At 43.0% G+C, this 25510-nt stretch overlaps 1 protein-coding gene across 8 annotated transcripts in view; it reads left to right on the top strand.

The window, feature by feature from the left end:
• JADE2 (jade family PHD finger 2) overlaps positions 1 to 25510 on the top strand; it is a 210288-nt gene that overhangs the window by 5082 nt on the left and 179696 nt on the right. For 6 of the 8 annotated variants that reach the window (XM_043983149.1, XM_043983153.1, XM_043983148.1 and 3 more), the window contains exons 2-3: positions 19005 to 19062; positions 23235 to 23320. In XM_043983149.1, the coding sequence (XP_043839084.1) occupies positions 19005 to 19062; positions 23235 to 23320 (144 nt within the window). Of the gene's footprint in view, positions 1 to 4619; positions 4686 to 19004; positions 19063 to 23234; positions 23321 to 25510 lie in introns of those variants that run through there. The other 2 variants (XM_043983151.1, XM_043983155.1) reach the window with 2 other exon arrangements.

The following is a 25510-nucleotide window of genomic DNA, read 5'->3' as shown; positions in this document are numbered from 1 at the left end:
GAAGGAGTCATATTTTTGTTAAATAGTGATATTTCTGTTCACAGCTGGGGTTCAGTTTCCCTTTCTCTGAAGCTGCTTTCAGGTTAATGTTTGAAAACTGGAGTCTGACAGGTAGTCCTGGGTAAATAGCCACAGGCAAGGCAGTGAGATTAACCCCCCCTGGCTGGTAGTATTCCCAGTAGGACACTTGGCTGAGGTTCTCAGGTATAAGAACTGCCAATTTGGCCTGTTTAGTTTGTTCCTGAGATACTTAGGGTACAGAGGTTTCCTCCACCTTGGCCTTAGTTAGCATTCAGGTATAGTACATAGCCTGGGTTATGACATCTCATGTTTGGGTTTGTGGGAAAACTGGATAGTTCAGAATAAAAAAATAAAAAGGGAAATCAATGAGTAATAAAACCCTGTCTGGGAAAAGATTTAAAAGGATGGAAATGTGTAAGTGCTACTATTTAGGTTAAAGGCAGCAAAAAGAGGCTTTGAGGTCAGTATGTAAATAGACTAATTGACCCAGAGTGGAAGGGCCATCTAGTTCAATTCATACAAATCAATTGTCCAGTCAATAAGCATTTATTAAGCTCCTACAATGAGCCAGTCACTGTACTAATCACTGAGGATCCCCCCCTCCCAATCCTCTTTAACATACCCTGCAAGTGGTCATCCAGTTTTTGCCTGAAGACCTCCAGTGAGGGGCAATCCCTCTTCTTGAGGCAGCCCATTTCCCCTTTGTAACACTTCCATTTGTTAGAAAGGTCTTCCTAACATGAAGCCAAGGTTTTCCTCTTTTCAGTTTCTTTCCATTACTCCTGGTTCTGCTGTCCAACTGAAGGCAGACTGAACAAGACTGATCCTGGATGCTCTCTCCACCCCTTCATTTTCCAGATGAAGAAAATGGGGACAAGAGAAGGGAAGGGATACATATGATCAAGGTCATACATACAGCTAGTGATAGGAGCAGGAAGGCGTTGCCTTCAACTCCACTTGTTGAGAAAGTTTACATTTAAAAGAAAAACACTTTTTGTTTTACTTGGGTTAATTTTGGGTGTTTCAGTTGCTCCAATTGTTACTGTTGTTTTTGAGTTTCAACTGCAAATGTCTCTAAAAGGGAAGCACTTGTTTTGGTCCCTGAGACATGCAATAATAAATGTTTGTTTTGAGGGTGTTTGGCTGTGGTTCCTGTTGGCACTTAGAGAGGCAAAGTAGGTGATGTTTGGGCTCAGCACAGACCAACTGTTCCCAGAATATTTTTCCCATCCCAAGAGCCTTTTGCTTTCCTAATTTTCCTAAATAAATGGACAGTAAGTAGCACAGTCACAAGTTGTGCACAATAACAGAAGCACAAATTGAGCCTGAGAAAAAGCAAGGTGACATTTGGTGACTGGTGGTGGTGTCGAGTCAGAATAGACCCAGATCATTAATTGTGCTAACATCTAGACTCATTGTATTGGCTTCTCCCTCCCTGGATGTTCTATTCTGCTATTTGGAGGCTACCAGGGTTTAGAAACTCCACTTGTTTTCATAGTTCTTAAAAAGTTACTGTTAGTCTTTGGGAATCTGCATAGGACCCAAAGCCTGCAAACTGCTCAGTTTTACAGTTAAAGAATTCATTTCCCACACAATCCCAAGGACACTAATTCCATAGTCTGGGCCTTCCCAAACCAACTGAGTTCACTGCAGCCATAGAAATAGCCACACACCCATCATCACTCTTTCCAAAACTAATTGGCAATATTCAGCATCTATTATGCATTCACTTAACATGCTACCATTCTGTTTGACTCCCATTTCTACTTCACTCAATCGTCTCATTAGACTTGGGGACCAGATCTTAGCAGATTGTGCCAAAACAGTCCACGGGAAAGCAGTGATTATTTTGTTCATATTAATGGGAAGGCATCATTTTCTACCTGTAAGCATCCTACAGATCTGGTATAACACTATTACTTCTCTAGTGTCTATCACTAGGGAAGAGTGTCTAGGACACACCCTAAGAGTCATTCAGTCAGTCAACAAGCATTTAATTAAGTGACTACTATGTACCAGGCACTGTGCATTGGGGATCCCAAGAAAGGCAAAAACAGTCCATGCTGTTGGTAAGCTGACCATTCAGTGGTAGAGGCAATATACCAATGATTATGCACAAACAAGATAGAGAGAGGATAAATTGGAGATAATCACAGAAAGAAGGCATCAATACTAAAGGGAACTGGGAAAAACTGCTTGTAGAGGGGCATTTTAGTTAGAACTTGGAGGAAGTCAGGGAGGGAAACCAGGAGACAGAGATGAGAGAGGATTCTAAGCTTGGGGAATAGCCAGTGGTGATAAGTGGAGTGCAGAGGGGAGAGTGCTTTGTCCACATGTCGGCAAGGAGGCCATCGGCAGTGTGTTACAGAGTACATGATGGGGGTTGTAAGGTATAAGAAGACTGGAGAGGGAGGAGGGGGCAAAGTTTAAAAATCCCCTGGATAGTAATGAGGAAGTTAAGAAGAGGAGAGTGTGTGTGTGTGTGTGTGTGTAATATAATGAGTTCAGTTTTGGACATGGTGAATTTAAGATGTCTACAAGATAGCTAGTTTGTGATGTCCCATAAACAGCTGGAAATGTGAGATTAGAGGTCAGGAGAGAAGTTAAAATTGAATAAGTAGAACTGGGAATTATAAGCATAGAATAAAGTTGTAGCAACTGTGCCTTCCCTCTGAGACTACCTCCAGTTAACCCTGTTTATTCCAGTTTACTATTACTAGCTAGCTAGCAAGCGTTTACATAGTGCTTTAAGATGTTCAAAGTGCTTTATGGATATCTTTTTATCCTCACAACAGTCCTTGGAGGTAGGTTCTATAATTATCTTTATTTTATAGATGAAGAAGCTGAGGCAGAAGTTAAGTACCTTGCCCAGAGTCACACAGCTAATAGGTATCTGAGACCAGATTTGAACTCAGGTCTTTCTTTGTTTTTTGTTTTTTAGTGAGGCAGTTGGAGTTAAGTGACTTGCCCAGGGTCACACAGCTAGTAAGTGTTAAGTGTCTGAGACTGGATTTGAATTCAGGTACTCCTGACTCCAGGGCCGGTGCTCTATCCACTGCGCCACCTAGCTGCCCCTGAACTCAGGTCTTTCTTACTCCAGCTCAAGCCCTCTGTCATGCACCATGCCACTTAGGTGACTGTGCATGCGTGTGTGTGTGTGTGTGTGTGTGTGTGTGTGTGTGTGTGAGAGAGAGACATAGAGACAGGGACAGATAGACGAATGGGAGTTCCTTGAGGTGTCAGGGACACCTATGTACCTCCAGTAGAACACATACCTGACACATGGTAAGTGCTTACTTGTTGCTTGACTGATCATTGTTGCCTCTGGAGGCAGTGTCCCATCACTGGAGATCTTTAAACTAGATATGTCCTTGGTAGAATATTGTAGAGAGGATTCCCCCTGATCAGGTACAGTTGGACTGACTTCTGGCTAGTTCCTTTCAACTCTTAAGATTCTGTGAATTTGTGGAGTTTGACTCTAGGGAGTGTGAGAAGCCCAGGATGATATACTGCCCTCTAATAGAAGACAAATGTCAAACTTTCAGCTATCCTGAATGATAAGATTATAGGAAAGGCAGGTTAAAGGAGAGTTACAATATTCAAGGAATTCGAATACAGTTAAACACACTTCACAGGAAAATCATGCTGAAAATGGTTGAGTCTGTCATCGATGAACATCTGAGTCTTTCAGGATCTTAGTATATATTGATAGATTGATAGATGATAGGTAGATGGATAGATGATAGATAGATAGAGAGGCAGTGTGGCATAGTGGCTAGAGAGCCTTAGAGTCAGCAAGACCTGCCTTTAAGCCCTACCTCCAACACATCCTGGTTCTTTGGCTTTGGGTTTAACTTCTCAGATCCTCAGGCAAATTTCTTAAGATTCAGAGCTGGTGCCTATGGGAATATACAGAGAGAGCTTTTGTATTAGAAGTTCTAAGGAACTTCTAGTGAACCACTGATGAACCCATAGGTCCAGTCCAAAAGCATGTTTACACAGTGCTTGCCTTGGTACCCTCTGAAGTTAGGACTGAGGTTTTATCCCTTGTGCTGAAAGCTCTGTTAAAGGAAGCAGTTTCCAGATTGAAGGAAGTGCTAATCCTGCTGTTCTCTGTCTCAGTCAGAGAACATCTGGAGTATTGTCTGGTTCTGGGCGCCATATTTTAGGAAGGAAATTGACAAGATGTAGTGCTCCCAGAAGTGGGTGAAAAAGATAAGGAGAGGGAAGGGCAGCTAGGTGGCTCAGTGGATAAAGCACCGGCCCTGGATTCAGGAGGACCTGAGTTCAAATCTGGTCTCAGGCACTTGACACTTACTAGCTGTGTAACCCTGGGCAAGTCACTTAACCCTCATTGTCCTGGGGGGAAAAAAGAGGACTGGAGACCTCTGCCAGGCAGGGATCCCTCGAAGGAAGTGGGGGCGTATGGAGGTGAGGGTAGAGAACTTAATCGCTGTCTTCGGATATTTGAAGGGCAGTTGTGTCAAAGAGGGATTGCATTTGTTCTGGCTTGGAGTGGGTCCTAGAGGTCCAGAATCAGGACTAGTAGATGGCAAGCAGTTGCAGAAAAGGCTGACTTTTACTCTGTTTCCTAATAGAGCCATTCAACAGTGAGATGGGCTAACTATGAATGGAATGAGTGCCTCCCCACTGGACATCTTCATGTGAGATTGCATAACCACTTACTTACCTGTTGGGGATGTTGGAGGGGGGAATTCTGTCTGGGTATGGGATTGGACTAGACGACTTCTGAAGTCTCTGCAAACAAATTCTGAGTTTGTGAAGCTGCCAGGTGGTCCACATTTTCCTTCTAAACTCAAATGACGCTAAGGAGCAGAGCTCTTTAGAAGAGCCCTTAGATGAGGAAGACTTTGCTTAAATGGGACTTTGGGCTTTGATCCATAAAATTTGCTTGTTGGCTTCAGAGCGTAGTATCAGAAAGCCAAATAACTTCATCCTGGCCTTACTCCAAGAGTAATGGAAACCCTTGCTGATTTGGGCTCAACCCTGGTCTATAGTACACAAGGAGATTTGGGGATAAATTGCTTCCCACTTTTCCCACATGGGCTCTAGGTCATTTTAACTAGGGTTAACTGGTCTTTGGCAGGAAAGCCATGGGTTACTTTGAGAACATAGCTATTTCTATCTGCGTTTGTAGTAGCAGATAGAAAAGGACAGGTGTTTCCCAGTCTCCTTGTCTGTTTAGAAAGGAGAGCCTGATTTGGGTGGGGGGAGAGGGGAGTAGGATGGGTCCAGGAGAATCTTCAGCAAAGCCCCAAACGGGAGAGATAGGACCAAGGGATGTTCAGAGATACTGTTTTATACTGTTTGTTTACTAAACCATTTTTCTACAGTGCAAATTATTGTCTCCAGGAAGACATTAGAGTTAATGAGGTATATGAAAGATTGGGGTCTCTGACCCCTATCTGAAAGTGGTTTAAGAATGTTCAGGTCTGATTTTCTGCATAATTCCATCCTTCCTATCACAAAGGGGCTCCAAGAACAGGTTTGCCCAGTTGAAATAGCATTAAATTGTATTAGCATCTTATTATACAGTCTTTCCTGGTATAGTCAGGGAGAGGCTTTATTTCTTTTAAAAAGATTGTGTCTGGAATTGTCAATTATCTTCTCAGATGGCTTTATTTCAAAAAGAAAGGCAGACGTTATTCCAAGTTTTATGGAAGGCATCCGTCCCACACCCTGTCCCATGGGGAAGGACAAGAGGGAAGCTTGAATTTGGGGTCATTTTAATGTGTTCAGGGAGGGGAGCACCAACCACAATCTGCTGTAGCGTGTAAGGTCTGAAAGGCCTACAGTCAGCCCAGTCTCCTGGAGGGTGTCCATGAGTGTGCTTGTGGGTGTGTTGTTTGAGTTTATTTGGGGAAAGGCCTTTAAAAGGGTCTGGAAGCTGGGCAGCTGATGGCTACTGTAAACATTTCAGAAACAGCCCGATGTCCACAAAAGGGGCTCCAGCTAAGATGGGCAGCCCACGGTGGCCGACTGCCGAGAAAACGTCTGCCCCCAAATTGTAGCCCTATTACTTAGTTGACATTGATAATTAGCCAAGAACTTGACCAAATAAAACCAAATAGAAAATATTTGGAGGCCCGCTATAGAAATATGGCAAGACCCATGTAAACCATGCAGTCAGGCCTGCTCATCATATCCGTTCTCATGAACCAGGCAGTGAGCCACTAAGGATAGAGAGGCCACCTCGAGGTCCTGCTAGTGGGATGCAGAGAACAGCACAACTCAACCCTTCTCAATGTGACACTGAGCCCGAAAAGAAATATGGATACCCGGTAATGAGTGATGCTCACAGTGCCAAGCATGGTATACCATCAGAACTGAAGTTTTAGAGCTGGAAGGCATCTCGGACATCATTTAGTCCAACCTCCACCCTTTCTAGATGAGTAAACTGAGGCTCAAGGAGGCCCAGAATTAGCTGTGTTCTGAACATTAGTGAGTGGTAGAGCTAATCCTTGCACCTATGTCCTCAGACTTGAGATCCATTCGTATTTCTACTGCACCAGAAATCAAGTTCAGCTTCATTAGGTAGCATCATGAACAAGTTCATGGCAGAGAGACCAGATCACAGCTTTCCAGATCCTCAGGCCAGGCAGCACAAAGCTTTGCTTCCCATGTTATAGTAAAAGCACTACTCTGTGTGCAACAGGGACAGAATTTGGCTACATCAAGGCAACTTACTGAAGTGTGCTTGTGTATTTCTCACTTTGAAGGATTCATCAAGTCCAATAGGCAGAAATATTTATTTCCATCTCTACATAATTGTGCATGTGTGTGCATTTAAATCTAATGAAATCTATCAACAATCATTTATTAATGCCACCATATGCCAAGCACTCTGCTAGGTGCTGGTGATAAAAAGACAAAGATGAAATAGTCCCTGTAGCTAAATATAGATGGATAGGGGTAGGGATAGGACCTGTGATTTCCTTAGTATAGAAAATTTCCAGGTAAAGAAATTCTGTCTGCCCCTGGGGCATAGAGAGGTTAATTGACTTCCTCTGGGACACATTTCCCTGGTGGGTCCAAGGAGGACTTAGATCCAAGCCTTGCTTGCTTCAGGGCCAACACTATCCACTGTGTCACACACCATGCTACTTCTCATAGATAACATCCATATAGGCAGATTTTGCCATATTAGTATTTGCCACAGAACAGGATCCTAGTCACTCCACATTGTAAGAGGAGTACTGATAAGCTTGACCTATCCCGACAGCTTGAGCTGTCCAGCAGAGGCTTGCAGTGAGGGAACTCCTAACCATACCAGACAAAAAGCATTCGGAGGAACTGGGAATTTGAGTTTGGAGGAGAGCAGACATGGGGAGAGCTGTCTAACCACATCTGGATTATGTGGGAAAAGGAACAGACTGTAGCTCCAAAGGGGAGAACTTGTACCAGTAGATGGTTATCATAAGGAGGCAAAATGTGGGTTGGATAGAAGTATGAACTTTCTAACAATTAGAGTTTTCCAGCAAGGAACAGGTTGCTTATTACTTAATTTTTCTGAGACCACGTGACTTTGTCAGGGATACTGGATTTTTGCATGGGAGGGGAAATTGAATTAGAAAGCTTTTGAGGTTCCTTGCCTTTGAGATTTGGTGATTCTGTGAATTATTTGGGACTTTTCTCAAGAGGTTATAGTTTCTGAAAGTTCAAAGCCCCTTCCTTTAAGATTCTCTCATGCAATCTTTGATATCTTTTATTCCAACTCTTTCTCTCAACAGAAGAGACATAGTGGAAGAAAGAGTTTGGTCCAAAGACACTATGACAGAGTAACAGATCTTAGATTTGAATTACATCCTCTAATTCTTTATCTCTTTCTCTACTACATTATGCACAACTCTAGAGCCTTATTCCTTTAGACTAAAGCTTTGATTTCTGTGAAAATGTGCTGGGGGATGGGGAAAAGGGGTATCACAAATCCCCCCAGTTGGATAGAGTTTATTAGGAGCTAATCCTTCAATTCAATATCACAAGCATTTATTAATTACATACTTTGGGACAGACATTTTGCTAGACACTGGAGATACAGAGACATCATATTCTTCTTCCTCCTAGAAGTAGTAGTACTCTACTACTACTACCACCACTACCAGTCATTACCTTCAAGTAACTTACATTCCACTGGAGAATAGATTTGGATGGGAAGGGGAGGGGGGGAGGAATGGCAGCAAGTCTGGCCCCTGGGTGGATGACTGGGGACAAAATAAGGAGGGAAAGTGGGGGAAATGATTCGGTGCCATCCCAAGAGATGGGTTGTTTTTATGACTTTGTAGAATGAGCTCTTATGTTGTGAAAAAGTTTGACTTGTTGGAAAGATATTTGGAAAACTGTGTTCAAAGGGAAAATACACTGGCAAAAAGGGCATCTTTCCTGCAAAGCCTACTAATTATTTTAATTAAGTCACCACAAAATAGGCTCTGTTTAATCGCCTTCATTTGGATAGTACATGTACTCTTGAATGTTCCCCAAGCACTTCAAAAATATCCAGTGGTTTTTCTGCTGGAAGGCAGAAGCCAGAAGCCAGAAGCCAGGTTAGGGACTGTGTAAATTGGGACAGGAGTATACAGATGATTTAATAAGTAGCTTGGAGAACCTGAAAGGTCATTATTCAGAAGATAGTAGCCAAGTGCTCTCTACTTCCCCTGAGGGCTGAGCAAGAGAAGCCTTAGGGACCTGGATTTAGGTTTAGAGTGGAATTTAGGTTAAGGCTCTGGGCTGAGAGTTTCAAAACTGAGTAAAAATTTAAGGAACGTAGAATCACAGAATCTTAGAGTTGGCAGGGACCCGAGAGGCCATCCCATCCCTGAACATGAACCCCCAAGCATCAGACCTGAGAAGGTCGTGCTGCCTGCCGCCTCTGCTTGAAGAGCCCAGTAAGGGGCAGCTAGCTCATTGAGTCATCCCATTCCATTTTGGACCAGCTCCAATCGTTAGAGGTTTTTCCAGAGGTCAAGCCAAAGGTCTACCTCTCTTAAACGTCTATTCCTTGCTCCTTGTTTCTGGCCTTCCTGGGCAGAGCAGAGCAAGTTTAATTTTTCTTCCAAATAACAACCCTCCATATATTTGAGGATAGCTTATCATATGCTCCCCACAACTTTTCTTCTTCAGGTTAAGTATCCCTAGTTCCTTCAGATTTCTGCCTAAGTGGCTTAGTGTTAAGTTTCCTGGCCATCCTGGGCATACTTCCTCAGCTACCACCCCCTAGTTTGCATCAGCAGGCTAATAACCTTCCTCAAATAAGCCCCAAACTGAGTGTGGTATTCTGAGTGTGGCCTGAGGTGGGCAGCTGGTCTCTTAATAAGCCAAGGATTCCATTTGCTTTGTTGACTTCTGTCAAACCAGGGCCTCGCATATTGAGCTTGTGGTCCACTAAAACCCCCAGATCTTTTTCATAGGAACTCTTGTCTATCCATACTCCTCTCGTCATGCATTTGTGCAAAGAACTTGACATTTATCTTTATTAAAATAATTTCATCTTATTAGATTTTGCCAATCATTCTAGCCTTTTGAGATGTTTTTGGATTCTTGCTCCTTTATCTGACATTGTTACCTATTTCTCCTTTGTTTCATCTACCAAAAAAATATTAGGCTGTTATTAATAAAAAATCATCTTGATCATCTTTCTCTCTCACCAATAGACATGGGCATCTTGACCAAATTCCTTGATGACATTTAGTGATACTAATGTATACTGTGTCCCCCTCATTTACTCATCTAGTAGGAGAGGGACTGGACCTATGATTTTATTCATATAAGAAACTCTCAGGATAGAAAATTCCTTCTTCCAGTGTTGGGGTCTGCACTTTTTGTGCAGCCACATGACCTTAGATGGTTGCCTGGGGTGACTTGCCAAGGATTACATGGTCAGCATGAACTTGAACCCTTCCTGGATCTAAGGCCAGCTTGCTTTTAGTTGAACCTCCCTGCCTCTCTACCATATAAAGCTGGCCTGATATAACCTGTTCTTGCTGAACCTATACTGGGACTCGAGTAATCTTTGCTTCATTTTCTAAGTGGTCACAGACTAGTCCTTGAATGAAGTTTGGAATTTTTCCAGGAATAAAAGTCAAGCTTACTGACTAATAGTGTGTAAATGCCATTATTCAGCTTTCTGTGGGGTAAAAACTTAAGAGTTTGGCTTATCACCATTTTTGCAGCACTCTTCACTCTTTCCAATATCATTTACAGACAGTGTATCAGCAGTTAAATCTTCCAGTTCTAGGAATCCAGGTCTCTCTACTTGGTGACTTGCTCTTAACTGAGAGCAATAAAGCTTATGCTACCTAAGATTAATTCAGATAAACACTTGTTCAGTCTATCTCCTGTTATACAAGGCAAAGGAAATGCATAAAAATGGAATGGTCTCTGCCTTGAGATTTACATTATTTTGGGATACAGTGTAGACAAATAATTTAAATTCAGGTCAGTTCTGAGAGGGGGAGAGAATACTTGGGGTGAGAGAATACCAAAAAAAGCCTTACAAAAAAGGTGGCCCCAGAGTTGAGCCTTAAAGGGAGCTGAGGTGGAGGTAAGAAAGGAGGCATTCTTGGATCCTCCTTGTACCAAAGGCAAAGAGAAAGACAATGGGATGCTGAATTCAGGTAATAAAAGGCCAGTTTGACTAAATATAAAATATGTAAAAAGAATATATATGTGTAGAAAAGGGAGGTTGGAAACAGAATGTACACGGTTTTAAATGCCAGGTTGAGGCATTTGTACTTTATCCTAGTGGTAACAGGGAGCTATTGAAGATTGAAGGTGGAGTACCATGGTCAGATCTTGCCCTTAAGAAGATTGTTTTGTTGGATATATGGAGATATGTAGGGGAGGGACTAGATTAGAAGCTGGCCAATTAGGATGTAATTTCTTTTAGGAAGTTTTTGAAATAGTCCAGACAAGGAGTGGGTGGTAAAGTAGTATCTGAGGATGGATCAACATTTTTTTAAAGTGTGCTTACTATGTGCCAGGAACTATGCTAAGTGTTGGGAGTACAACAAAATGCAAAAACAGTTCCTGCCCTTAAGGAGTGTACATTCTAGTGGGAGAGACAACATATGAATACCTAGGTATGTACAAAACATATAAAGAGAAGATAAAACAATCTGAGAAGGGAAGGCATTTGCAGCTGCAGAGCAGGACTGATGGTCAGACCAGGCAGGGTCTCCTGCAGAAGGGAGGATTTGAGTTGAGTCTTGAAGGAAGACTTGAGAGGCAGAGGTGAGGGAGCAGGGTATTCCAGGTGTGGGAGACAGCGGGTGAAAAGGCATAAAGATCTATGTTCAGGGAACTCTTAGTAGTTTGATTTATGGAGGGGAGTAAAGTATAAGAAGATTATGGAAAGGTAGGAATGGACCAGGCCATGAAGCACTTCAGATGCTAAGAGGAAACATTTATATTTGGTCCTGAAGGTAATAGGAAGCCACTGAAAGCCAAAGAGAAGAGAGTGATAATGGTAAGAGCTATGTTTTGTAAAATCACCCTGGTAGGGGGCAGCTAGGTGGCACAGTGAATAAAGCACTGGCCCTGGATTCAAGAGGACCTGAGTTCAAAGCCGGCCTCAGACACTTGACACTTACTAGCTATGTGACCCTGGGCAAGTCACTTAACCCTCATTGGTGCCCCCCCCCAATCACCCCGGTAGCCAAGTGTTAGATGTATTATGAATGGGGTGAGCCACTGAGGCAGGGAGAGCCATTAGAGGTCTCTTGCAGTAGTCCAGGTAAGAAGTAATGAGGGGGGGCAGCTAGATGGCGCAGTGGTTAAAGCGCTGGCCCTGGATTCAGGAGTACCTGAGTTCAAATCCAGCCTCAGACACTTAACACTTACTAGCTGTGTGACCCTGGGCAAGTCACTTAACCCCCATTGCCCCATAAAAAAAAAAAAGAAGAAGTAATGAGGGCCTCAACTAGGGATTTGGCCATGTGAGCGTAGAGAGAAGGGAAAGGATGTTATATGAGAGTAGAAAGGATAATAGTTGTCAGTGGATAGGATTTGTGGGGTGAGAGTGAGGGGATGAGGTCATGATACTGAAGTTGACATCCTTAGTGACTGGGGGATAAAGGTACCCTCAATAGTAATGGAGAAGTTCAGAAGGATGGAGGGGTTTGTGGGGAATGATAATGAATTGTTTCAGATGTCTTGAGAGGCAATTAGAAGTGACTGACTGACCAGCTCAGGAGAAAGGCTAAGACTGGATATATGTGTCTGGAAATCATCTGTAAAGAGATGATAATTGAATTCATGCGAACTGATGAGATCACTAAGTGACATGGTGTAGAGCAAAAAGAACAGAAGTAGACCTGAGTTCAAATCCAGCCTTAGACACTTGACATTTACTAGCTGTGTGACCCTGAGCAAGTCACTTAACCCTCATTGCCCTGCAAAAAAAAAAAAAAAGAAGAAGAAAAAAGAACAGAAGTAAAAAATAGAAGCATAAAGAGTCTTGAGGGACATCCATGGTTAGTGAGCATGGCCTGGATAAGGAACAACAAAGGAAACTGAGAAGTCAAGAGATAGGAGGAGAATAAGGAGCAGTATCATGCAGAAACATAAAGAGCAGAGTTTCCAGGAGATAATTAACCATGTCAAATGCTGTAGAGAAATCAGGCTTGTAAAGAGGATATTCGATTTAGCAATTAAGCAAATGTTGATAATTTTTGGAAAGGGAAGTTTCAGTTGAAAGAGAGGTTGAGGGGCGGCTAGATGGTGCAGTGGATAGAGCACCGGCCCTGGAGTCAGGAGTACCTGAGTTCAAATCCAGCCTCAGACACTTAACACTTACTAGCTGTGTGACCCTGGGCAAGTCACTTAACCCCAATTGCCTCTCTAAAAAAAAAAAACAACAAAAAAAGAGAGAGAGGTAGAAAGCCAGATCACTAACAGTTTAGAACTGAGTGAGAGGAGAGGGAATCGGGACACCCAGGCTTTTTCAAGTCGTTTAGCTGTGCAAAGTGGAGAGAGATGGGATGATAGCTAATAGGAGTGTCAGGATCAAATGAGAGTTTTTTAAAGGTTGGTTTCAGTGGAGGGGGAAAGGAGCCAATAGATAAGGAAAGAGGATGGATGAAAGAAGGTGGGTGTTATAGAGATAAAAACTGACAAAACTTGGCAACTGATTGGATATTGCCAGTGCGGGAGAGGGAAGTCAAGAATGTCTCTGACGTTGCAACTTGGGTAACTGGAGGGGATGATAGTGCCCTCAACTAAATAGGGAAATTTGGAGGGGAAGTGTGGTAAGGGGAGGCAGGAGGGGATGAAATTTACTTTGGACAAGCAGAGTTTGAGATGTCTGTTAGGTAGTTGGAAGAGAACTGAGAAACCAGTGATGAAAAAAAAAGGAGGATAAAATATCTAGGAGAAGGGGGGTATCATATCAAAGTCTGGAGAGTTGAGTAGAAAAGATCATGGGATTAGCGAAGAAGAGATTTTTGGTAGACTTGGGGAGAACAGATTCAGTCCAGTGGTAGGGTTGGAAGCCAGATTGTGAGAGACTGGGAAATGAATGAGAAGTGAGAAAGTAGAGGCAAGGAATTATTTCTAGGAGGTTTGCTGTGAAAGCAAGGCAAGGGACAAAGTGATAGCTTTGATAATGCAGTTTAAATACAAATAATTACAAGCAGATATTGTGATTTTAGTTTGAAATAAAATTTTCATCCCACAATCTCTGTTTTCTTTACCTTATGGATAAAAAAAAATGCACTGTCAACTGACAAATTGGTCCTTTGATGTATTCTTAAATGACCAAGTCACAATGATGCTTAAGAGGTGAAATTTTCCTCATTGCATTAGGATTTCTACTTAAACCTGTTTATTACCCTCACTTTTTAGATTTGTATATAGATATCTGAGGCAGTTGGCTTTATTGCCTTGTGTTATCCTGTCCCATTAATTACTGTTCCTCCCCTATTCTTGCCATGCGGTGTGCCAGTTTGTCAGTTTTATGTGACATATTTTCCCCTCCTCTCCTTTTCAGTTTAAAGCTCTCTTGATGAGATTTACAAAACTCCAAGCACATGCTTTTTTACTATCTCTTCTTAGGTACATGCCCATCATTCCTGTATTTTAAGCCCTAGTCTGGAAAATCTAAAGTCTATTCTGAGACCCCATATTCATAGTCAATTGTTCACTCCTCAGATTTTCTTTTCTCAAGCCCCTAATTTCAATCAGTTGTAGGGATAGGAATAGGGACTGCACCAGTGATTTCACTGTTACTGCAAATTTTGGGAAAAGCAAACTGCTTCTCCCAGTACAGGCCTGTGCCTTCCCTACATTTTATAGTCTTAAGAGTCAGAATCAGGGGTTAAAGAGATTAAGTGACTTGCCCAGAGTCACTTTCAGAAGCAGTACTTGAACCTAGGTTTTGCTGTCTCTCTATCCATTATGTCACACTGCCTCTATTAATAACAAGGCAAAACCAAAAAAAAAATCCCAAACTCTTTAGTTTCTTGACCAGGATTTCATCATGTTTAGCGATGCTTTCTAGGTTGCTTCTGGTGACATCATTTATTCTCACATGAATCTCCCGCAATAGATAGGTTTGACAAGTCCTAGAAGGTGTTCTGGATACAAGTTCCTGGAAGACAATAATCTCCCTCTTGTTTATGTTACCCTGAGAGGCAACCACTTGTTGTGAGTCATCCTCCACCACTCTTCCTCTCCTCTTACCTAATAGCACCTGAAGGGCCATGTCTTTCTTTAAAGAATTAAGAAGCTGCTTCCTCCTGTTAACTGTAAGAGAAATTAACTCCATGGTTGCTCCTAGAAAGGGCTTGTCCCATTTACCATTTGGGGGTCTCTGGCTGGCTCCCCATTTGTGTCATCTGTGGGATCTGAGGCAGTCTCTCTTTTGAATTTGTATCCTGGTGCTTTGCATTGTGCCTGGGGCATGGTTAGAACTTTCTTTTTTCATTCATTCTATGTATTCTTCCGTTCTTTTTAGGATCTTGTTTATTTACCCTCCAACCTTCTCCTACCTGTTAGAATTCTTTTTTTTTTTTTTTTTTTTTGCTGGGCAGTTGGGGTTAAGTGACTTGCCCAGGGTCACACAGCCAGTAAATGTTAAGTGTCTGAGGTCGGATTTGAACTCAGGTACTCCTGAGTCCAGGGCTGGTGCTCTATCCATTGCGCCATCTAGCTGCCCCCCTGTTAGAATTCTAATGTGTCTCTTCTTGGCCTCCTGCATCTCCCCTTTGTTTTAGATCGAAGAGGAAAGATGTATTGCTGCTGCCCTTTCTGTGACAGAGACCAATTTGCACTTTTAAACACTCGTAGATGCTACTTGGTACTGGTAGAAAGACAAAGGGAACACACTTTCCAAAATTCTCTGTGCCCTATGTGCTTGCTGGAATCCAGCTCCTGATCCTCAGTCCTTTATCTTTTTAGTAGTTCCCTTGGCTTGCAATTGTGTCTAGCTCCTGGGGCTCACTGCCTGGCTGCCTTGCTAATCAACTCAAGTCACCAGAGGCACCTAAGAGAAGCTTAGTCTATTTATGACAGGGCTCACCACCTTCTTTCTTTAGCTACCTTTTCACTAGTTTTGAGCCCATTTTTGCCACCTCCTAATGGACAGAAAATCAAACAACAACGGGCAGATTCAGGAACAAAAATGCCTCTGTAATTCCATCTACACACCTCGCTGCAGATTTCCGGATATCTCATTGTATTTTCTTGATTACTTGGCTCTCTGTGAAGAAGTCACTTTCTTAATGAAGTATTTTCTGGTCATATTAGTTTAGTGGTTAAATTCTCATGCTGTTTGATTAGGTCAAGGTAGATCCTACCCGACGCAGTCAGCATTTGTTTGCTTTCCTGAATTAATGTTGAACCTGTATTCCACTAGTTGGTTGTCCTTCATTCTCTAAAAGGACCAAAAGGACATCACTGTATTAGAGTCTAATTACAATGTATCTGATTGTGGCCGATCAGACCAATAAGAGTTCAGTAGGCTCTACCACAGGTCGGGCACAAGTAGTCTATGTGAACATTTGGGGTGGATTCTCTACATTTTCGCATTTCTTTGGAGCTACTTCTAGTCTACTTTGCTCATAGAGCACAGCACCATGTTGGGCAGTCCTGTGCCAGTGTCTCCCATGTCTTTCAAGTGAGGTACCTTTGTCACAGTGAAGATAGGGAGATACAACTCAGAATTCATGCGTTAAGAGAAGTAAGTAACATTTGCACAATGGAAATGACCTGACTTTCCTCTGCTTTCTCTTGACCCTCTCTTGTACCCCTTCTTCAATGTGATATAACCCAAGTACACAGATGGATCTATGATTCTGTAAGATCGGGGGTCTGGGTATTTCCTCACAAAATGCAGATTATCATCCCATCATGCCTGCATCTCCTGTGTAGTTCTTGCACATGTCCTCTCATCAGTTTGTACAGGTCAATGTATGGGGGTTTCCCCTCAATTTTTCTTGACATTGAGAAGACATAATAGGAAACAAACATTGATTATCTGTTGCTCTAATCCTGTGACAATCCTGCCGGTTTCACCTTTTTTTTTTTTTAAATTTTAATTAATTAATTAATTAATTTGGTGAGCCAATTGGGGTTAAGTGACTTGCCCAGGGTCACACAGCTAGTAAGTGTCTGAGGCCGGATTTGAACTCAGGTCCTCCTGAATCCAGGGCCGGTGCTTATCCACTGCACCATCTAGCTGCCCCTCTGATGACATCTATTACTTCTTTTGTTATGGGCCCATAGCACCCCAGAAGTTCTCTGGGGCACATCAAAGAAACTTCTCCTCGAGAAACTAATCCAAAGGACCCTAATCCAAAGGACCGACACACCTAAAAGAAAGAGATAAGTGGAACCAGATGGGACTGAGCTAGCTTCAGGACCTCCACACTTCATTCTAGTCTCCCTCAACCCTGGGGAGATAAGATTAGGTGTGGCTGCTGCCTTTGTGTCCTGAGGAGAGAGATGGCTTGAGAGATCTGCCACCACCCCTCACCCAATTCCCCCAGCCATCACCACTGGGGGATGGTCCTCCCTCACTAAGGGAATTGTCCACAGTCAGATGATCACCCCCATCAGTCCTCTATAAAAGTACCTGCCTGTCTCCTGCTTGAGGAGATTGGTATCTCAGAGCCATGCTCTGTGCCTTGCCTTTCTCTCCATGAGAAGAAGTCCAATGATTTCTCTCTTGGTTTCCCTTCCCTTCCCCTGCTCCTAATAAATTACCATCTTATTCTAATTGCTTTTGTGTGCCAGAGGGTGTAATTCTTTAAAGAGGAATTCCTAAGGACCCCTAACCACTTTCCCAAACCCCTATCCCTACCCAAACCCTCTACCGTATTTTCCCCATGACATTTCCATAAGTCATTCTGTTTGTGATATTTTGCTATGTACTTAAATCTACCCTGGGCCTTTTCATTGTTCTCTGGGTGATCCTCATTTTCACTTCATATGTGATAGCAGTGTTTCATGTGTCACAGTCAGACAATCTCATCAAAGGATACTGACATTAAAAAGACAGATCTTTGTTTGGGATCCCCAAAAGAATTTTGCAGTTTCCCAAAGGCATCCTTCCAGGCTTTCCTCTTCCTCTTAAATCCTTAGCCTAACTCATTGTCCATTTGCAATAACTGTTTGCAATGTCCATATTGTGGGGCAGCTCTGTCGTTTCTCTATCCCATTGCATATTATAGCATGGGTAATAGACATTCTTCACCCACTTTTTCCCCCCTGGGGAGATCTTTGTTGTTGTGAACTTGTTATATCCCTCCACCTCTCTTCCAATATCAGCTCATTGAGAGCATTGAATCTTTGTATATTGCTAGCACAAGGATCAGTAAGTTGTAGTAACCACTTATTTAGCATTTGTTGAATGAATGAGTAGAGCAGCCATTGGTCATACTATCAGAGGCCAACTGGTCCAACCTGGAAACTTAGACAAGAATCTCTGCTACATTATTGACAAATGGTACCACTGAGGGGGAACCCACTAAATCCTTTCAGCAGTAACCTAGCTTTCTTGGACCAATTCATGAAATTGGAAGACTTGTTTGGTAGGTAGCTTAGTGAATTGAGCAATGGGCTTAGAGTTAGGAACACTTGAATTTGATTCTTGCTATAGATGCTTACTGCGTGACCCTGGACAAATCCTAAACTCCCCAGGCCTCAGTTTCCTCATCCGTAAAATGGCTGTTATGAAGATCAATTGAGAAAAAATATATGAAGCTTTTTGCAAACTTTAAAGCACCAAAACAAGTTAGCTATTATAATTATTTCCTTTCCTATGGCTGGAATCCCACTCCGTATTCCTGGGTCTTAACACATGTTAATGAATGAATGAAACTAAAGGAATGGATACCTTTGTAATGTAAACAATTCCCTTCCTTTTCCAAGATAAAGGAGCTTTCTTAAAGCTGCTTCCCTTCTCACTCCCAGTTTGCAGCTGGGCCTCTCCATTTGCTTTCCTTGCCTGGAGAGTGGCCAGGTGCCCTTCTAAAGGTGTGCCACTAAACCTGCCAATTGCTGCTGCTCTTCTTCCCCATGTACAACAGCTGGTTGACTGAATGATTCAGAAGGTTTCCAAGACCACAGGTGACTTCCTCTTCTGCCTAAGAGATCCGGGCTCAGCATGCTTGAGGGAATTCCCCACCTTTCTTTGCCCTTTCTTCTTTGCCACCTTGCCTCCTGGTTTTCTGCATCCCTAGTAGATATTTCAGCTGGGGTCAGATTCCCTATGGAGAAGGAAGTGAGGATGGGAGAGGCCTGGCCCTGCTCTGCCTTTGGCTTGGATATTAGGACCAAAGCCTTCCCTCTTGGGAGGGAGTGGGCCGGGGTGGGGGTGGGGAGGGGGGCGGGGAGGGTGGTAATGCCTGAGGGGTGAGTGTTTGTAGTGGTGTTTGGGGGGTATGCTGATACCCAGAGATAACAGTGATTTGCTTCCATAATGAGTTTCCTGAACAATAAGTGTAATGTTCAATTTCTTTTTGTTACAGATGGAAGAAAAGAGGCGAAAATACTCCATCAGCAGTGATAACTCTGACACCACTGACAGTAAGACCTTTAATTCAAGGTTTTGAATGTGATAACTAAGCTATTCACCTCAAATTGGGAAGACATTTGAATAATTACTTTGCTGAGGAGGTGGGGGAGAGGTGAACTGCCCTTGCTGGGTGGTCATTTTACAATAAATTGTACCTGGGCCATAGCGCTTTAGAAAAGTTAAAAGAAAAAAATGGACTTTGCCCCAGGGGTTCTGTTTGTCAGATGACACTATGTTCTGGTACCCAAGTTTGAGTCAGGGCAGAACACCACACACAACCAGCCTGTCTAGACTTCTAGTTAAGGTGAGGTGGGGAGAGAGGAACAAAGGGGAAAGTGAGATGGAATCAGTAAGCATTTATTAAGCACCAATTCTATGCTAGGCTCTGGAAAATAGTTAGAAATAGAAAAATCCCTCAGCTCAAAGACCTTATATTATGTGGGGAGAGGTGATGGCTATACATATAGGCATATAAAAAATACAAGGTGATTTTGTGGCAGGGAAGGCACTAACACCTGGGGAGGGAGGAGAGAGAAGCAGGAAAGACTTTGTGGAGAAGGTTGTGTTGAATTATGCTGAGTTTTGGAGAGTTCTCTGCATCCCAGAAACAGAGTTGTCTGAACTCAGTAAGGGACTGAATAGTTGATATAAATTCTGTAGCCCAAAGCACTCTTAGATTCCTAGAATCGCTAACAGAAGGGAACACAAGCCCTTCATCTCACAGAGGAGAAAAACTGAGACCCCATCAAGCAGTCACAGCACAAAAGCAGAGACTTTCCTACCAAAGGTTTCATGTTGTTGAAAATAGAGCATTTTGGTATTCTGCTAAGGTGTCAGCTGCCAAGGGAGAACCCCGTGATCAGTCTGAAGTAGTGATTGGAAATCTCTTAAAAATCACATGACAACAATAATCCTCCTTGAGTTATTCTTTTTTTTTTTTTTAAACCTCATCTTTGTGGACTATCTTCTGGTTTACCAAATTCTTAACAATATTAGTAAGAGCTGGATTAGGAATCCAGAAACCTGCAAATTCTAGCCTCAAATCTGCCACTTCCTACACCTAGAGCAAGAAGCTTTATTTCTCTGTGCCTCAGTCTCCTCCTCTGTAAAAACAAGGGGGTTGGACTAGATGACCTCTACACTTTCCAGCTTGGAAGGCAGGTATCAACACCCTCTTTTTTTTTTTTTTTTTTTTTAGTGAGGCAATTGGGGTTAAGTGACTTGCCCAGGGTCACACAGCTAGTAAGTGTCAAGTGTCTGAGGTCAGATTTGAACTCAGGTATTCCTGAATCCAAGGCCGGTGCTTTATCCACTGCGCCACCTAGCTGTCCTATCAGGCTTCTGATTTCTAATTCTGAACTCATTTGTCTGAGTGTAAAGCTCACAGACTACAGGGGTCTTAGAATTTACCAATCGGGGCAGCTAGGTGGCGCAGTGGATAGAGCACCAGCCCTGGATTCAAGAGGACCTGGGTTCAAATGTGACCTCAGACGCTTTACACACTTACTAGCTGTGTGACCCTGGGCAAGTCACTTAACCCCAGTTACCTCACCAAAATAAAAAGAACTTACCAATCACTGAGCAGTTTGGATAGAAGAAGGCTTTGAAGAATTGTAAATAAATAAATTTTATTTATAAGCAGGAAACATCATCAATTGAAGATAATTCTTCTGCCCAGAGAAAGAATATACCTGCAGCTCTCATTTTCTATTCCGGTTAGGTTAGCCATCTTCCTCTTTTTCCTCTCCCCTTCATTTCTTACTTCTGATTAGGCTTTTTCTTTCTTGATCTACCTAAGTCCATCTATTCCTTTCAGGCTCAGAGCAGCCAGTCAGTGGACAACTGGAAAAGTCTGGGGGCTGGGGTGAATAGACAAGCTTTAAAAAGCTTTCAGAGTCAAACAGAGGATTTTCTATTTGATCCTGGAGAAGATACAGAACCCCTGGAGTTTACTGGGGTAGAGGAAGGTGACGTGGTCAAACCTGTGCTTTAAGAAAGATCATTTGGACAGCTGAGTGAGTGGAAGATGGACTGGAGTGAGGAGACACTGGAGATAGGGAGACCAACCAGCGGCTTAAGATGTTAGAGATGTGAGACTGGAGTCTGGAGAGGGGTCAGGCAGGGCTGGATAAGTAGATTTGAGAATCGTCAGCATAGATCACTCTCTCTCTCTCTCTCTCTCTCTCTCTCTCTCTCTCTCTCTCTCACACACACACACACACACACACACACACACACAGAGTATTTGAGGATGCACAGAGACTTTTCCACTGGGGCATAAGCTTCATGAAGGCAAAAGCCAATGTCTGGCCTTGAAATGAGGGCTTGGGAGGAGTGTTTTCCATGTATGAAGAGGTAACTTACAAGAGGTTCAAGAGGACAGGATAAGGTGGGGAGTAGTGAAACAGTACAGATGAAAAACAGTGTGTGAAGGAAGGTTGGGTAGGGAGCCTACGACTTTGTGCATGAGCTAGGCTTTATGTGGGTTTGTACCTAGTCCTCTGTACCTCCCAGCATTGGACCTGCTGGGTTCCTATTTCAACTGGCAGCTTGATCTCACCAAAGGAGCCTTGGACCTGAGGTGGGGAGGCACTGTTAGTCCCTCACTGTATTACAGTTCTGATTGCCCCAATCTGGAGGGACTTTCTGGTCTGGAACTTGAATTGGTAATTGTTAGTGCGCCTTTGGCCAAAAGCCAAATTCTCTTTTCCTAAAATGGAAAGTTTAAGAGAGTCTGAGCCATGATAGTCTGCAGGCTCAGAACCTTTATCTCAGTAGACTTTGATATTCAAGCCGAATGAAGAAAAACTTCTCCCTCCTACTACAGTAATTGGTTACAATTGTAAACAAAACTTTGACCTTTTTTGATGGCTTGACTTAGTATGAGAAGGAAGTATTGTTTATGGGAGGTAGGAGCTTTCTTGCCATGAGGTAGGAACTTGGTCAGTGAAACTAAGTAGAAACTTTTGATTATTTGTTTTTGATACCCCTGAGTGGATTATGGGAAGATAAGAAATTTCTGAATGGAGAGGTTGAATGGGCTGTTTTTCAGTGGTTGGAGAACTAGAAATAGGTTCTTTCCTAAGAGTATTTCATTCTCCTCTCAAAGCCCCTAATCTTCCATAGATGACTGAGTTCCTAGCATGACCTTAAAAGGAAAGAATAGTAGCCCTGGGAACTATTTCAGGGAGCCTCATCGACAAGGTGTACATTTCCTGTGTGATGTCATTTTAGGGACATGGCGATTGCCTGCTTTGCCACTTTAAAGTGGACATATGTAGTTGAACCTAATAAGTTCCCCCAACGTCTATATGTGGCCCGAAAGTTATACCTCCTAGTTCATATTTAGGAGTTGTATCTGATCCTTCTGATCAACTTCTAAAGGACTAGAATAAGTTAAAGGGAAAAGACGTTTCCATTTCATAGGTGAGAAAACTGAGGCATAGAACAGGGAAAAAGTCCTTCAGACACTCACGGAGAGGACTGAGAGTAGACCTCAGGTTTCTTGGATCTCTAGCTGACTTCCTAGGTAACTGAAGGTGGTGGTGGGAAGAAAGGAGTGAGATAGATAGTGTTTCTTTTTTTTTTTTTTTGCAGGGCAATGGGGGTTAAGTGACTTGCCCAGGGTCACACAGCTAGTGTCAAGTGTCAGAGGCCGGATTTGAACTCAGGTCCTCCTGAATCCAGGGCTGGTGCTTTATCTACTGCGCCACCTAGCCGCCCCTGATAGTGTTTCTTGAGTCTTAACTTCACAGATAAGAGGAACCTACCCAAAATGTAAGGCCCAATTGTCCTCCAGCCAAGGTCCTTTCTCTCTCTGTCTTTGTGGTATCTAATTATCCACAGGAAGTTCAGAGTTTCCAAAAGCTTACTTAGACCTTTTTAGTTAGTCGCTGCTCCCCTGGCTTCCCCCAAACTAGTCTTTATTATTCCAGTGAAATAAATTGCTGTTTAACTTGGTTTAAACTTTAATTTTTAGGCAACTTTAATGTGTACTCTATTTGGTTTAGCCATAAAAGGTCAGTGCTGTAGCTAAGGTTGTTACTGTTGGGATTACAGGCTTCTCTTTGTCCAGGATTCATGATTTGGTCTTCCAGGTGGTATGGGGCCCTCTGGAAGCTTGCCAGGTCTCTGTGCTGGGGAACCGTCTCTATGGATAACCTTCCCTATTCATTCTTTCCAGGTCACACCACCTCTAATTCAAGATGTTCCAAGATTCCCACCAACAAGCCCAGCTGGCCCAGGCAAAAAGAGAAGAAGCCATCAGAGGTGTGTCTGATTTCCTTCTTACTGTTCCCTGGGCATGAAATCTCCCCAGTTTTAGGGCTATAACTAGGGCTAGAACAGGAGGTCATTTTCCCTGGAGAATCAAGAGAAAGAGTGATGGAATGTGTGGATTTAAAATAGGCCCAGAAACCCCTATAGTTCAGAAGCCAATATTAATCCCATAAAGCATAGAAGGAATTTCATTCATTCAACAAGTCCATATTGGCACACTTGTCATGGACTGGGTTCCATTCAGTATTGCTTAGGTGGGGCATGGTATGTGGGAAAAGGGTAAGACTTGGTTCCTGCCCTAGCAAAGTGCCCAGAATGGTTGAAAACACCAGACTTAGACCTTGCATATACAGATGCATCAGATGAGGTTCCCAGACAGAAGCAGCTGTGAGCTAATAGTCTGAAAACTCCATTTAGCGTCAGAGGGCCTAGTTTTCATGTTCTGGCTCTGCTGTTATTCAGCCTTGAGCAGGTCAATCTCTTTGGGTTTGTTCCCTCGTCTCTAGAATGAGGGGTTTGACCTGGATGATCTCCAGGTGCTCTTCCAACCACAAATCAAGTGTTCCCAAGGTGGGGGTGGTAAGTGTACGAGTTTAGGGGAAGGAGAGGAGAGACTAAAGGGGCAGAAAGGGAACTTTAAGGTAGCCCCTTAGGGTGGGCATGCAGTTCTTTATATTTAAAAAGAGGTCACATTTCCCAGCCAAAGGCAATATCCTAATATATTAGAGCTGGAAGGTACTTTGGAGATCACCTGGTCCATCTTCCTTATTTGATTGATGAAGAAACTGAGTCCCAGAGTAAGAAAGGGACTTACCCAAAGTCATTCATTGTCAATGCCAGAGCCTGGACTAGGCCCCAGGCCTTGATTCCCAGTTCAGAGTTCTTTTCATTAGGTATATAAGCTTAGTTAGCCCAGGAAAGGATTCATGGATAACTTGCCTCAGAGCAGATCTCAACTCACTCCAGACCAGAGAATGCCTGCATGGTGAGGTTGAGACTGGTTCTGAAGAAAGCCAAAAGTCACTCACCATTTAGCAAGCTTGTCTGGGAATTGGGTACCCTCCACAAAATATTGAAATAGGAAAGAAGTTTAACACTTTGATGAGCCTTGTATTCCTTCTGATTTTTACCGCATTATTTGGGCGTGAATGGACGGGTTTATCTGGAGCTTGTGGGAGTCACCCCTTGTATTCCTTCTGGTGACAGAATGTCAAAATGGGTAGGGAAGAGGTGAGAAAGGGAGGTATTTTCTGAGACTTAGCCTTTGACCAGAGGGCCAAGGCCCCTGTCCTCAAGTTTACACAGCACTTGACGTGAATGTGATCTCATCTCAACCTTAGCAACAACACTCTTTTCTGGTGTTATTACCTAAGAGAAAACTCAGTCTTAGAGATGTTGTTAACCTGTTCATAATCCCAAAGCTAGAAGTATTGATCTGGCTCTCACTTTGGAGATTTAGGACACTCTCCCCATCTCAGGGGGAACAGGCCCAAGGGGGGAAGTGAGTTGCCCAAAGTCACAAAATTAGTAACTCTTGAGATTCAAACCCAGCTCCATTGACTTAAAATACTGGTTTCTTTCCACCTATCTGTGATAGCCCATGTGGTATAGTAGTGGTGGAACTAGAGTCAGAAAGGCTTGGGTTTGAATCCCTTCTCAGACATTTCCTAGCTGTATGATTATGGGCCTATCCCTTAACTTAACTTCTTTTTTGTTTGTTTGTTTTTTGCAGGGCAGTGGGGGTTAAGTGACTTGCCCAAGGTCACACAGCTAATAAGTGTCTGAGGCCGGATTTGAACTCAGGAACTCCTGAATCCAGGGCCAGTGCTTATCCACTGTGCCACCTGGCTGCCCCTTAACTTAACTTCTTAGCTTCAGTTTCCTCATCTGTGAAATGAGAGAGAATATTAGCATCCACCTCATGGGGTTTTTGTGAGGATCAAATGAGATAATAGCATCTTAGAGCTAAAGCTCTTAGAGGCAACTAATCCAACCCCCTCATATTACAGATGAGGAAACTGAGGCTCAGGGAAGTTGCATGACTTGCCCAAGATCAGACAGGATTTGAACACAGGTCCTTTGAATTTAAAGCCAATGCTTTTTCACAGTAGAGGACTTTGAAAACTATGAGATGCTTATCAGCATTAATTAGTATTAGTTATTTAACGTCTTAGGCTCTGG

This window comes from Dromiciops gliroides, chromosome 2, assembly GCF_019393635.1.
Source record: "Dromiciops gliroides isolate mDroGli1 chromosome 2, mDroGli1.pri, whole genome shotgun sequence".
Taxonomy (NCBI): domain Eukaryota; kingdom Metazoa; phylum Chordata; class Mammalia; order Microbiotheria; family Microbiotheriidae; genus Dromiciops; species Dromiciops gliroides.
Note: the sequence above shows the minus strand (reverse complement) of the source record. Positions and strands in the feature narration are given on the sequence as shown.